Here is a 15,692-nt window from a genome sequence, read left to right as displayed (position 1 = left end):
CAAATGTTGACTGGATAATTCCAAAAGCCAAATTCAGTAAGAGTTAGAGATCATTTTGAAAATTATCCTCACTCAAGTATTTTACCAGAATTACATAAGATTCCAATTGTACCCCCTTTGGAGGCAGGACAGAGGAAAAAATGCAAAGAAGTTAGCTAGCCAACTTCAATGTGAAGGTAGACAGGGTGAAGATAGGCTCACTATAAAAACCATTCTACTGCAAAACACCAGAATTCTGACCATATCTGAAGGTTAAAAGCCTCATACTAGGATTTAAAGACATTAAAAAAATAGACATTCAAGTCAATTTGAAACATTTTCTCCCCTCAATAAGAAGCATTCACTTTTAGCAGTAGTATCCATATGCTGAACTAAAAAATTCAAGTCCTGTGCCAGGTTCTGAGGCAAATTGCCAGAAAACTAGGTTCCTCAATATCGTTTTATATAAATGCTACCATATCAATGCTTCCCTGACAAGTTTTAACATCTATAAAACAGCTAGTCTCAACTCCTCCATCAGTTCCCATTAGACCACAGTTTGTGCTATCTGTCCCAGACAAACTTCTCTTCTATGCTCCCCAATCCCCTCATAGGGCCTCCCTCTTTTACCTCCAAGCTGTTGCTGAGCCTGCCAAGTAATCATAGAGCAGCTTACCCTGTTCCATCTGCCAAACCACATCAACATAGCTGAAGGCCTGTTTCCTCCAGGAAGTGTTTTCCAATTAACCCCACCCATTCTCCAACTCATTTATACAAATCTCTGAAATCTCTTCTTGATAAAGACTTAATGAATAAATGTTACATTGACTATTTATCACTAATATTATCTCCCCTCCTCCCATCCAAGTACTTCATAAAAACCTTGTGTGTATTCACTGCTTCACTATCACAATGTTTTCCCAAGACAATGAGACCTTTCCATCTACTTCTAGATTAAGACACACTTCCCATGGGGCTTAACAATTTTATCTGCTATGTAAGAAAGTACCTATAAGATAAAATTTTACTTACCTGGTCAAATTTCAAGAGTCTCTGAAGGTCATTCTTGTTAATAAGACTCTTCACTTCACTGGCATCAGGCATGCAAAGCCTGTAGTTCAAATCTCCCAACCAGATGACGACACTGAGGATCAAAAAATATATGAGTAAGAGTAGCAGTAATTAGCATAAAAGTCAATGAGAGGAGAATGCAGAGAAGGAAAATGGGTAGATTACTGATAAGCATTCATTTATCACTATGTGACAAGGGGTTTGAGCGCTAACTATCCTTTGGGGATGAGTACTATCAACGCCTGAGAGGGACAAGGGGATGAGAAAAGAGGTGGGAGGACGGACACTGCACGCATGAGGAACAAAGATGGAGAAATATGGGGTGTGTGTGGGACTCGGGAGCCAAGGAGTTAACTGCCTCAGAGAAGCATGTAGTTTATTTGCTGGACTAGCTTCAAAATTTCACCTGGCTGCTTGCCAGGTCTCTAGGGGAAGAGAATCTGAACATTTTCTACCTCTCCAAGCTCTGATGTTCTACTGGCTCTCCACGAGGGTCTGCACAGTCTGAATGACACCTCTCTCAGGCAGGGCCCACTAGCGAACAGAGGTTCAGGGCTTTCTGCTGTCACCAGTCTATCTACCCCTGCCCGGGAACCACAGTCCAAGTCCCAGGAAGAAAGGAGACTGGCAGCCCACAGGCTCCCAATCACAGCAACAGACCCCCAGGTGTGCTTAGAGCCCCATAGGGGAGACCCTGAAATGACTGCACCAAAACGGGCTATTTCAAATTCTGAATGGGTCTCCTTGCCAATCTTTGATGCAACATGAAATTTAAGGAATCCCAGGTAAATAAATTTATGGAATTTCAGGTCAATTTTATGACCACTGATGTCAAGGCCTTGCTTTACCACTGTGAAGCAGAATTCCATATGATCCAAAATGTTGAGACAATATGGAACAGGCCAACATCACTATCTTGCCCTACTCTTTCCTCAATTACCCCACTCTCTATTGATTCTAATAGCCCTCAAATTATCTTTTGTTTTCCTGCTAATTCCTATCTCAAACCACTTATTCCAAGTCTCATCACCCTCTCAGAATTCCAATTACTAGTGTTAATTTCCTTACAGCTATTTTCTACTAACAATCCATTCCTCAACTGATTTTTGTTTCTGTTCTTATTAAGTTCCATTATTCACTAACCTTTCATATTAACCACTGGTGTCTTTAAATCACCATGGCCCCTTTTCTGAATGATTCACAGTCAGTGAAAAGAATCATGTAGATCTATGTTTACTGGCTTGGAAAATAATTCACAAAAAATAGGATAATACAGTCCTATATAATGAGTATGTGTGTGCATGTGCATAGATAAAAGTCTAGAATAGCACTATTCAGAAGAAATAGGACGCACATTACAAATGTAATTTAAAATTTTTTAGTAGCTGAATATAAGAAATAAAAGAAACAAGTGAAAATAACTTTAACAACAAATTCCATTCAACTCAATATATCTAAACTTTTGTCATTTTAACATGTAATCAATATTTAAAAAACTGAGATAGTTTACATTTTCCCCCATAATTTCAGTGCATAGTCTATGCTCACCACACACCTCAGTTTGGACTAGTTACTTTCAAGTGCCCAATAGCCACCTATGGCTACTGGACTGCCATACTGGACAGCAGAGATCTAGAAGGATACACACTGAATTGTCCACAATGGTTTTCTCTGGAGGGAGGGACTGGCTGGGGAAAGCAGAGATAAGAAATGATGGATTTTTTCATTTCACCTTTTATTATATTTATAATAAATATTTCTATTTTATAATAAAAAATAATGAAAACTGATTACAACTGACAGATCCCCTCCACCACTACTCAGGTGTCCACTGACAGAACTAACCTTTCCTCTGATAGCAAATCTAATTTCTCTGACTCATTGCATCTGCTAGTTCTCAAAACCTTCCTCTTCTTTGTGAATCCAATCCCAAAACAGAATCTCTCACTCTGCACATTTCTATAGTTTCTCATCATGGTTAGTCTCTTCTCAGCTCTGCTACTCAAAGGCTAAAGAAGACTTAACCACTCACTCATGTTTCATGATGTTCAGCTGTGGGAGGGTCTGATTTGGGACCACAAAACTCATTCGTGCGCAGATGTCCTTATAATCTTGATTCCTTCTCTCAAACTCTTCCACGTGGGCAGCCAGGTGGGAATTGACAATGCAAAAGGTAGTGTTGTGAAATACAAACCTCACAGCTACCCCACCTTTGTTTCCCTGTTAGCAAGAGTAATTATTCACAGTTAGTACAAAAGACACAATGAGCACCTGAACTTCATATGGACATGAAATCATAATCAAGCTCAACTCCAAAGTAACTCACCATCTTTCCCATGATTCCAGTTCCAACAGTTTCTGTAGCAACATCACGGATATATCGCAACTGATCCTTTCTGGCAAATATCAGGAGCATCATCCCAACAAGGCGGACTAGTTGAACCTTTAAGTTCCAGGGAATTAGAAGAGGTTTGTGTTAATACCACTCTTTGCACATCTCTAACTTCCCACAAGTAATTTTCCACCAAGAAGATATAATCATGCCTCAATTTGAATCTAAATCCTCTAATTCCCCAATGGACCTCATAAAGAGGAAACAAAATTTTTCCAGGAAAGTGCTAATCTGGCTCTGACCAGTAAAAGTCTTCAGGGACAACGAGTACCCTCAGCTCTACATTCATTATTTTAATCACATTTTAGCCTACCATGAGTAAGCAGTATTAAAAAGTTGAATAATAAAGACAAAGCCTCTATCCCAGCTTGTTCTTTTTGCCTCTCCTTCCTAGTTTCTGATTTACAATTTCCTAATAAAATGTGTAACAATCCTATTGACTTCTTTGTGAACTAGAAATATGTCTGAAATATGTATTAGTCTATATGAGAGGAATAACATCTTCAGCAGTCTTATCACCTGCATCAGGTGTAAGAAGGTGCAGATGAAAATTACTCAGACAGATGACTCCTTTTGAAGGGCTTGGTATGGTAGCTGCATAATTAAAATAACTCTTTTGGTAGCCTCTACTATTTGCCTTCTAAAGACCAACAAATTGGGTCACCTTGCTAAAGTCAACTCTACTCTTGACTTACAACCAAGTTTTAAACTCATTTAAATTCCACAACACTCCTGTTTTTACTCCAATTCCAAAGCTTACCCCATGCACCCACATGCTTCAAACTGCTTTTCTGTAAAGCATCCAGTTCTGACCATGCAAGCAAACAATTTCAATCTTAAAATCTTATTGCAAAAAGTCACTTATATGTCATTTGAGTTAATTATTGCTAACAGTACAGTAAAATTCTTCCTTTCTCTTAAAACTTAGCCAAGCAATGAAACTATAGAATCGAGAAGCTTAGGGAATTTTTTTTCTAGGAAATAGGAATGAAAAGCATTAGTCTGCCCTATCCGGTATTACACATGGGGAAGAATTCAATTAATCCATTCTTTTGGAACAAGCTATAAACAGAGTAACTTCCAGTGAGTGCTATTTAGTCATATACTAAAAAAGATAATTAAATGCGGCTTACTTTCTTATACTTGGCTTTGGAATGCAAACTCCTCTCTACCGCCAAGGACCACTCTTGTTCTTTCACAGATTCAAAGTAGAAAAAGGCTTCTGTGCTCAAGTCCAGCTCTTGGAATCTGAGAAAACAAGAGGATGTGAGATCCACATCCCATAATTATCTCTGACTACCTCCTGTCCCATTTTCTGAGACATTAGGTGAAAAAAGGAATGTGGGAGAGAGGAATTTTAGAGAACTGCTCTATTGATTCAAGTGATCAGTAAGGACAAGTAGTTTTCTTTTCAAAAGACTCCCCCACAAGTATATGCATAGGCCAAGCAAAACACAAAAAAACTTCCATAAGGGATAACAGAGCTTTGCTTATATATCCTAGGAGTAGTCACTATTAGAATTAACCTCAGATCTCAGTTTCTATGAAGAATATAGTTTTCTAGGGGTTTTAAGAGGACTAGATGCTTCCTCACAGCATTTTAGATATCTCTTCCTTTATGATCTCACAAATTTGACCCACAAGTTAGCTCTCATACATAGTCTACAGCAGGTTTTTACAAACAGTGGGGAAAAAAGGGCAAAATGTCACATAAAGTAACACCAAACATATAGCCAAAATGAAATTCCAGACATGTATTTTACCCAATGCAGTAGATATCAGGAGGATTCAGATCACAGTTCAGCCAAGGTTCTAACCCACTATCTGGAGACTGGCCATTCACGTTCCACGTTCCAACAAAAAATCTAATACATAATACCAAAAAATAATTTAGAAACAAAGGTAAAGTGTGAACTAAAGAAAGTTCTCTCATTATTTCTATACAAGTGTATATTCACAATAAGCCAGTGCAATTTCTCAAGCTGCTTTGCCACACATACCAAAAAACCCTTCTTGCCTGTAGAATGCAAAGGCAGTGGGCTTATTCTCTCTAAATTTCACATCAGGTAAACCTACAGAAAGGAATCAAGTTTCTATTTAAAAAACACAAATTTAATGGCTCTACCACATATCCTTCCTCTTACATTCCATCCAAACATATCTGAAGGGAGAGCTTCTGGATGGGAAAGAGGTATCTTCACTCTGTAAGGATGTCTAATATGGATAACTGTTCCATAAGGAACCATAGTTAAATCCAAAAACTCACTTCTTGAAGGATTACAAGGACATCTGTGGAGGAAATTCTGTTGAGACAGATATAGTATTAAGGGGGAAAGCAGAAGGGAAAACTCATGACTGTCTTAACTGTTTACATACAAATATAAGCATCCTGGGGAATCTGAAGAACTGGAGGCTTCAGCACAGGGATATAGTCATGACTGAATTAGAATAAATGAGGCATAATGGGATAGCAGATGGGTCTGGAATCTTGGACTAAAAGGGTACATGCTGTTCGCAAATAACAAAGAAAAGTGTTGCTGCTCTGCACATCGAGATACACGGCATACTACACCACTCCACACGCCACACACAATGAATCCAAAAAAGAGGATATCAACAAGTAAAAATGAAATGAAAAATCTAATAGAGGAAAGAATTCAAGATAGGCCTCCCAATCAAGAGGATTGGGTGAAACTTCCTTTAGTTAACTTAGCAAAGTAGGAAAATGAAAATTAAGGGCTAGCAGCAACAGTGGACTTAAACTGCCGATACTGGCAAGAAGAAATTGGGCAGGTCAGACAGATAAACACACCTGCTTATGGGGTGTGCTAGGAGACAATTCTCTAGTACATGTGAGCTTGACTTCGTTCTCTAAGAGTGGATAGTATTAGTAGATGTGGTATCATTTAGTAATATACCACATGATTTATAATCTAAATCATTTGGATTTAGAAAATCCAAGGGAAATTGTAGCATTTGCATTATTGTGGATATGTAGGTTACTGATCACATAAAGACAGGCGCTTGAATCAGCTCACCATTCTTTTTTATTATGCTTTTATTCTGAAATAAGCTAATTACACTAATATCTTAAATACCAAAAGAACATTTTTTGCTATACCAACTAATGTAACTAATGTTTCACCTCCGTAAGTAGGAGAGAGACTAACCTGAAAGTCTGAATGTTGACATATTCTTTTTCTCGCTTTGCCAGGATGTGTTTGATGAGACCCTCCCGCTGTCCAGACTGGGTGTTTGGTACAAAGAGCTTCCGCATGGTGTTGGTCACTTTGGGGGGTTCCTTATTAGAAGCTTCTTTTTCACGTGAAAGCCTAGTGAATAAATGAGCAATTCAGAAGTGAAACTGCCTTCACCAGGGAAGTCTCACACATGGGAAATCTGTTTCAACACAGGACTTACATTCTATTCACTGAAGAGGGTGGGGGTGGAGGTTCCCGGTGAACCCCTATAGGCTGATTCTGCAAACTGATTTTCTTGTCCAAATTCATAGATGAAAAATTATCCTCAAATCCAAGAAGCCCTGAAGGATGCAAAACCCAGAGTCAAAGCGGGGGAAGATAACATCCAACTTGTTCGGGATAGATAGGACTTTGCTTTGGTCAGCGGTTTTGATCTGATCCCTATTTGCTCAGCGGCATTACCAAACAGAAAGGTATACGAACAGTGATAACATAGATAGGGGAAGAAGCACATCTGTCCCTGAACCACTGACACATTAACTAGAATGATAAACATAACTAGTAAGTTACATTAACTTGGAACATGACTAAAAGAGCGAGTATTTATAGAAGACTTTTAACACAATGCCTGGTTGATAATTAGGGATTATATCACTATCTCACTTAATCGTCACAAAGACCTCATGAGATAGGTGCTATTAAAAAATCTTCCTAAGTTACAGAAAAAGAAACAGAAGCTCAGAGATGTCAAAGTAACTTGACCAAGGTCATATAACTATGAAGTCAGAGAGCTGTGATTCAAACCCAGGCAGTCTGCCCCTGGAGTCTGCATTTTTTATACCTCTGCTAAGCTGGCTCCAAAAGAGCTAACATGCCATAGAAAGTAACAGGACTGAACATGAGGTGGTGAGTACAGACTCCAAAACCACTCCATAGGAGAAGGTATCTGACATTGACATTACTCCACACTATCTTATCTGCCCAGATAAAATCTACTGACTCTGCAATCATCATAGTGACCAGGGGAAAAAAAAAGAATCTTTTCAGTACCTGAAAAAACAGAAGAGTTGTCCTTAGTGTCTAATTTCTGGTACCAGCTGGATGACTCCTTTTGGTCTGGAACAAGAAGCTGTGACTGAGCTGGAGAGATAGGGGTCATAGAGTGGAACAACCATTCCATTGAATGGAACTTACCATAACCAAAAGAGGAGCCTGGTAGGCTACAGTCCATGGGGTTGCAAAAGTCGGGCACGACTTAGCAACTAAACCACCACCACCACCAAAGGCCATTCACCTAGCACCATTCCTGAACACAAAGGAAGAGACTAAGAAAATGAGAGCAGCTCTGGGACCATCTGGGGCTGGAGGAGGATTACTGTCTGCAGTAAGCTGGCCATGGCAAGAAACAGAAGATTCTGGAAATTGACTCAGGGTCCTTAAAGCTGAGTAGACTTACCCTAATCTATCCCTGGGGTCATTCCTGAACAACAAAAAAAATCACCTATCAAGGCTCCATGAGCAAGGTACTCTGCTAACGGCCACGTGTCTCTGTATGCATGTCCTAGACAAATAGAAAGAAAACTGCTGAGGTTTGAGTTACCTTCCTGAGCAGCAAGGACCTCTGAGACGAACTTCACACAGTGATCCTCATCAGGGATTTCAAAGCGTCTCTCTCCGGTCCAGTCCCCTTGAATCCTAATTTTGCAGCCACCTAAAAAGAACAGAAATCCATATACATATAATGTTTTCTTGGGATCATATTTTCAACTTACCAATTTAATAGAAGAAGATCCAGATAGCAAACATTCCAGACCTCTAATGTATGAAGCATACCTATAAGATCAAGGGATTCATTGTGGTGGTGGTATTGGGGGTGATGCAGAGAAAAATTTAATGTAGGCTAATGAACTGTGTAAATGAGCAGCCTAATATAGTGACATGATGTATAATAAAATCATAGTTTCCTACATTCTAATATGTTGCTCATATGTCACTGTAGGAACCTTCAAATTCTAGCAAAAGATCAATTCCCCAACCACCCCCCTCATACCTCCTAGCTGGAAATTCCTACCACTTCAAATCCAAATCACATAATACGAATCTCTGAAGTGTGAAGGGAAAAACGGAAATAGGATGGTTTGTTCCTTAGGTACAGACTGTACTCAGGCAACTGAATTTATAAGCTAAGTAAAAAAGAAAAGCATAATGGGATCGGCTTGAATTATTCTGCAAAGAAGCATCCATACCTCATTTACCTCCAGTAAAAAATCTATGTCTTGAAAAAACTCACAAAAATAATATAATGACCCATGTCCACGAGTGTTCTGGTTCAAGTATAGCCAATTGGAAAACAGTGTAATTAGAAGCAAAGTTACCGAGGACTTCAGTTTCTTATGTATATAACATACTGTCTCCCCTTTTCTAAAGCCTTACATTTACCATCTGTATCAACTCTCTGGCTATGGTGATCCAGGAAACCCATGTCCTTGTTTATATTCTTATTTTAACTGACTTATTACACATACTGCTTTCTCATGGCCCTGGAAACTATAAGCTCTTTGAGGGCAAGAGACAGGTTGCACATAAGGGTTACCCAACATAACACTCTCAATGGTTTCCTGGGGTTGTCTGGGACAGAGGGGCTTCTCAGGACTCAAGACTTCTAAAGGTAAGACCAGGAAAGCCCCAGGAAAACTGGGCTCATGAGTTACTTTACTGATAATAATGACATCAGACTTCACAGACAGAAGGCATTTAATGACTATAGAACTGGACTCTTTCACACTTGTAAATAACAGAGATGAGAAAATGAAATGAAAATCATAGTATCTTATGGTAGAAATCCACTTCTGAACCTTTGACTCTCTCTTTCTTTGTATTTCTTTACGTTTCTATCTACACAGATTTAGTGACCAGAAGAAAGAGAAAAACATAGAGGATAAAAATGGGGGAAAAAAGCACGCAAGAGGACCAGCAATAAGAAAATTAATGAGGCTGCCACTGTAAGGGGGAAAAAAAGGGCATGAATAAGGACTTTCAATTAGAACTGCCTTCAAGATACAGGGAAAACCTCCTTCAGGACACAAATAGTCCTCTCTTTCTCTGATAATTTATATTAAAAGTAGAAAAAAAAACTTAAAAAGAGCAGCTTGTATCGGATAGAAACTTAGAACAGGAACATGTGTTCTCTCTGTTCCAGGATCTTGAAAGATACATTTTAGCAAGTATAAAAAAATAAACTGACCCATTTAACAGAAGATTCCAGAAACTGCTTACAAAACAAAAAACACTAGATGCTCTCTCACCATGTTGCATGGGAAAGAGAACAAATGACCCCCTCCACCCAACCGTCTACTCTCTTCCCTGCCAGCCCTTCTGGCCTCTGAGATCAGCTAACACTCCTCTTTCCTCAACTTCTCTGAATACTCTCTGAATCTCTCAGTAGTTCTCAACTCAGGGAGCATCAGAATTACCAGAGGCACTTTCAGGAAATACTGACAGTTGGGCCCCACCCCAGGCCAAGAAAACAGAATTTCTGGGGGTGAAGCCCACTGGCAGTTTCTAAAAACACTCCCCCAGGTGATCTAGTGCATCCAGAAAACCAGAGTCACCTGCAAACTGGCCGGCCCCTGAGAGTAGCTCCCCCACAGCCCTCCAGAGTAGAGGCTATTTATAGTCTCTCACATACTATGTAATTTAAGACTGGTGTCCTTATTTGTCCTAATGCCATCTCCAGACCATTCCCTCTCCTCCCTCAGGAAAAATCCCTTCTCCTTTGAGACTCACCCACTGGACTATGCCAGTGCTTTCCCTTCCCTCCTCCATGAGATCATGCACCAACCTCCCAGAAACTTCTGAATCCAGGCCTGATTCATAAGACTTCCTCTCCACTCACACTTTTGCTTTAATTTTGCATCCCTTCAAAATTAGCACTGAAAACTCAGTCAACACCTTCAACTTCCTCATCCAATGACCTTGCCCCTCCACCTCAGCCACCTATTCCCTCAGTCTTACTGGGACTACTCAGTTATACCCTGGATCTTTTGTCACAGAAACACCATCACCTCATAAATCTTTAATTCAAATACCCACTCTGAACTCCTTGCCACTTACCTGCTCTTAGGGGAACCTCTGACACACTGATCCCTTCACTTTCTCAGTATTCATTCACTCTCTCTTGCTTTCACTACCCTCCCCCACCTTTCTTTGTGAGGGCATTAACCCTGCAACTGTGCTTAAGGAATTTTCCCAGCAAGAATACTGGAATAGGTTGCCATTTCCTCTTCCAGGGGATTTTCCCAACCCCAGGATTGAACTCATGTCTCTTGAAGCTCCTGTTTTGGCAGGCAGATTCTTTACTACTGAGCCACCAGGAAGCCCTTCGCTTTCCTTTTTGTCAAACAGAAGCCATCATTTCACTCTGTTGCAAAAACCCAGAACTGCCTTACCACTCACTCTGTTCTGGCTAATGCCTACCTGGCTAACTCTCAACACTCAGAAATCCAACTAACTGCGTTCTCTGTGCTTATATCTGAGGGAATAAAACCAGATACACAAGCACACACACACCCCATTATAAATTGACTACTAACCTCAACAGGGCCCTGTATGATAGGAATCAGTCTAAGTTTCCATAGTCAACTTGTCTCCAACTACTATCTGGAAAAACAATTCACAACTTCACATTTATCATCAGTCTTTGAATCCCACTCTTCCCAAGCAGACTGCTTTACCTTATACTTCAAAGGAAATGGAAGCCATCATATCCTACCTGTATCTCTATTCATCTTCTCCTTTCCCTTCTGGTACAAGGAAGAAGATCAGAGGAATTACAACCCCTTGGGTTCTCTCAGGAATCTTACCCTTGCAATCATTCTCTAGACACCTCCCCTCAGTATCTTCAACCTCTCCCTCACATAGTCTCCTTCTTATCAGCATTTAAATAAATCGTGTTCTAAATTCTCCTTATTTAAAACAAAAAACCTTCCTGGACCCCATATCCCACTCCAACTCCAGTTCATCTCTACATTCCCCTCTGCAGTCAAGCTTTGAAAGACACGTAGTTAAGTTACTACTTGCTCACCTTTCGTTTCTCTCTTTAATCCATTCCAGTGTGACTTTGGCTCCCATTACCCCTCTGAAATTGCTTTGTTAAGGTCACCAATAATCTCCATATTGCTAAATTCAATGGATATTCTTCAGTCATATTATCAGATCTATCAGCAGAAATCAACAGTTGATCCCTCCTTGAAATAGTCTCTTTAAAAGGCTTCTATGACACCATACTCATCTAGTTTCTCTCTCTCTTTGGTCACTAATTTTTAGTGCCCTTTGAAGTATCTTCTCCTCTACCCAAACTTGAAAAAGTAGAGTGAGTTCAATCCTAAATCTTTGTCCTCACTCTGTATCAGCACTGTCCAATAGGACTTTCTGTGATGATGGACATGCTGTATAACTACACTGTGCAATATGGTAAACAATGACCCATGTGGCTAATGAGTACTTGAAATGTGACTAGTGCAACTGAGGAATTGATTTTCTAATTTTGTTCTAATTAATTTAAATAGGCACATATGACTAGTGCCTACTATAACTGATAACACAGCTATACAATGCAATCACATAATCTCTTATGGTTTCAAATACCCTCTTTGTGCTAGTGACCCAGACCTTACTTCTGAGCTTCAGATGCATACATTCAACTGCCAATTTATCATCTACACTTAAACGTCTCAAAGAAATTTCAAAGTAAACATGGCTAAAGCCCCAGGAAAACTCATTCCTCTTGCAATGTTCTTATTTCTGCAAATGGTACCACCAACCACATTCATGCCAGAAACCTAGGATTCATCCCTGACAACTTCTCTTCAGCTTATCCCCTATCCCCACACCAGCCTCTGTTGATTTACTCTTCAAAATAATTTATCATATCTGTCTAGTTCTCTCCATTCTTACTGCCACTATACTCTCTAGCACTCTAGCTTAAACTGAAAGAGCCTCCTGGCAACCCAACACGGGCATAAAATCATTCATATTCTTTCAATTTTTAAACTCTAAAAATCCAGATTCCTCATCATGGCTTACAAGATTCTACTGGATCTGGTCCTAGCCTGGCCTACCTTAGTGCCTGAGACTTACTTCAGGCATGCTGGCCTTCTTTCATTTCAAAGAAATTATCAAGCTACTTCCCAATTTGGGGCCTATACCCATGACGTTCCTTTTACCTGGAATCTTCTCTTGCCCATTTTCACCTCTTACTTATCCCCTCTGGTCTCAACTTAAAAGTCACTTCTTCAAAGAGGCCTTCCCTAAGGACCTTGACTAATTTAGTCTTATCAATTCTCTCTATTTCTCCCTGATAATATTTATCAAAACTGCAACTATGAGGACTTCCCTGGCGGTCCAGTGGTTAGGACTCCAGGGTTCTGCTGCAGAGGGCCTGGGTTCAATCCTGAGTTGGGGAACTAAGATCCCACAAGCTGTGGGTGATGAAGCCAAAGAAAACACAACAACAACAACAACCCTGCAACTATGTAACCATACATTATCAGTTTAAAAGCTGTTTCTTAAAAAAAAATAATAAATAAAAAAATAAAAGCTGTTTCTTGCACTAAGTTTCATGAAGTACCATGCCTATGCTGCTTTTCCCTGTATCCCTAGAGCATAGTGCGTGGCACATAAGAGGTATTCATCAACTTATGGAAAAGATTATCGGATTATAGCCATCAATGTGACACTAGTACCAAATAGCACAGAAGCAAGAACCAAAGCAGAAGCAGCAACCTTATCTATGTTATTTTCTACCAACTGTGCAGCACTTAGAATATTGCCTGGCAAATAGAAGGCACTCTACAAATATTTGTTGAAGAATGAATAAAAGAGGGCTCAGTATTAAGGAATTAGTATCATACTGTCCATCAATAGGTCAAATAAGGAAGAACAATAGAATCATCTCTATACATACTAAAAAGACATTTGATAAAATTTAATATGTATTCATCATTTTAAAAACACAAAGGACTTCCCTGGTGGTCCAGTTGTTGAGACTCCGTGCTTCCACTGCAGGGGGCGTGGGTTCAATCCCCGGTTGGGGATCTAGAATCCCACATGCCCATATGCCATGGCCAAAAAACTTAAATAAACTCATACAAATGTGAAATATATGCAGTTTCTTAACATTTTTTAAGATAAAACTATAAAATCAATAAGCAATAATGTCCTCAACAGTGAAGCACCACTTGAGGCATTCTCACTGGAATCAGGAGCTAAACATAAAATGTCATCATCATCATCATCATCATTTAATGTTGACCTCCAAATTCTTGTTGGTGTAATGAGATAGGAATCAAAACTAATAGCTACTGCTGCTGCTGCTAAGTCGCTTCAGTTGTGTCCGACTCTGTGCGAGCCCATAGACGGCAGCCCACCAGGCTCCCCCGTCCCTGGGATTCTCCAGGCAAGAACACTGGAGTGGGTTGCCATTTCCTTCTCCATTGCATGAAAGTGAAAAGTGAAAGTGAATTCTCTTGGTCAGGTCCGACTCTTCGTGACCCCATGAACTAGCCTACCAGGCTCCTCTGTCCATGGGATTTCCCAGGCAAGAGTACTGGAGTGGGTTGCCATTACCTTCTCCAGGTATAGCTACTAGAAAGACACAAAACTATTATTTGCAGATGACTAGGGCTATCAAAACCAAAAAAGAAAATAAAAGGCTCCCCCAAAATAAAATTCCGTGAAGTGGCTGGATAAAAGATAAATATCTAAAAGTCAACAGCTGCTCTGTATACTAGTAGTAAGCAACAGAAGAGAAAAAGCTTCCCCCCAAAAAAGTTCCACTGACAATAGCAGCAAAAAAATCCATCAAAAAATATTTAACCTACAAATATTTGCTATCTATGAAGAAACCACAATATGTTACTGAGAGATATAAAGAGAACCTCGGTAAGTAAAAAGAGATATACCATGTTCCTTGACAGTGACTTAATTTTACAAAGGAGTTAAATTAACAAAATTTGGTGCATATCTATGGTGAAATGTTAGCCATTAAAAATCATATTTTTAAACTATTTTAAATGATATGAGAAAGGTCACAATATCTGTTAAATGCAAATGCAGGATAAAAACTATATAGTAGGATTCCAATTATGTAAAAATATAAGTAAAGGACTGGAAGGAGATACATAAAAATGTTAATTACAGTGGTGATCTCTAGGTCACAGGAGTGTAATTTTAATTTATACTTTAAACTTTCCTGAACTTTACAAATTGTACATAATGAAGGATGTATTATCTCTATAATCAGAAAAAATATTTTAAAATGTTTAATACCAACATCCAGACAGTGTGAAAACACAAAGTTTCAGTAAAATCAGCCTTGCTTAACAAACCCAAGGTCTTCTCCAGCAACATATTTTATGCTCTAAAGGTTTATATGTGAAGCCTAAGGATCAAGACAAAATCTAGTTTCAGTACAAATGTTAATAAATAGGCAGAAATGAAGCATTTTATTCAAGTGGTTACTTAACTCCTTCCCATATAATCTAGTAACTTAAATTCTGGACACAGCAACACATGGTTAATTTCCATGTAGGAGAGGCTAACTAAACCAACGCCATAAATTAGGTGTTTGTAAGAGAAAAGGCACAGCTCAGTTTAACATTTCAGCTATGGAAATACCTATTTCCATACTAAGAACAGGACATTTAGGTATCTAATTTCAGAAGATTTCAGCACCAATGTGTCACTGCTGAACAAACTTTGCTCACATTCTGCTTTATTAGTATTGCTCTTGCCTTCTCCTTTTTAAGTACAGTAAGACGTAGATATTAGGTTACTTGCTCTCCTGGATATCTGCAGTAGAAGCTAGAAGTTGGATGTGCTTAGCTTTTAGGATCAGCCCTTAAGACTTCCAAAATTTATGACCAAAGGAAAGAATAATAAAACCCAAATCAGAAGAAGTACCTAAACTGTGTAATACAAACCAATAGTGCCAAGGACGGGGACTATGTCTAAGCAAAATTATGTATGAACTGATAGCCCCAAGCTAAGGG

The 15,692-nt window shown here is 39.3% G+C and overlaps 1 protein-coding gene across 5 annotated transcripts in view; it reads right to left on the bottom strand.

Moving 5' to 3' along the window:
• OCRL (OCRL inositol polyphosphate-5-phosphatase) overlaps window positions 1–15,692 on the bottom strand; it is a 50,809-nt gene that overhangs the window by 26,211 nt on the left and 8,906 nt on the right. For all 5 annotated transcript variants that reach the window (NM_001102191.2, XM_015461421.3, XM_010821401.4 and 2 more), the window contains 9 exon segments: window positions 1,012–1,123; window positions 3,083–3,270; window positions 3,377–3,493; window positions 4,576–4,690; window positions 5,206–5,307; window positions 6,613–6,774; window positions 6,863–6,983; window positions 7,693–7,782; window positions 8,243–8,353. In NM_001102191.2, the coding sequence (NP_001095661.1) occupies window positions 1,012–1,123; window positions 3,083–3,270; window positions 3,377–3,493; window positions 4,576–4,690; window positions 5,206–5,307; window positions 6,613–6,774; window positions 6,863–6,983; window positions 7,693–7,782; window positions 8,243–8,353 (1,118 nt within the window).

The sequence above is a fragment of the Bos taurus genome, chromosome X (assembly GCF_002263795.3).
Source record: "Bos taurus isolate L1 Dominette 01449 registration number 42190680 breed Hereford chromosome X, ARS-UCD2.0, whole genome shotgun sequence".
NCBI lineage: Eukaryota > Metazoa > Chordata > Mammalia > Artiodactyla > Bovidae > Bos > Bos taurus.
The sequence above is the reverse complement of the archived record's forward strand: the minus strand, read 5'-3'. Positions and strand labels throughout refer to the sequence as shown.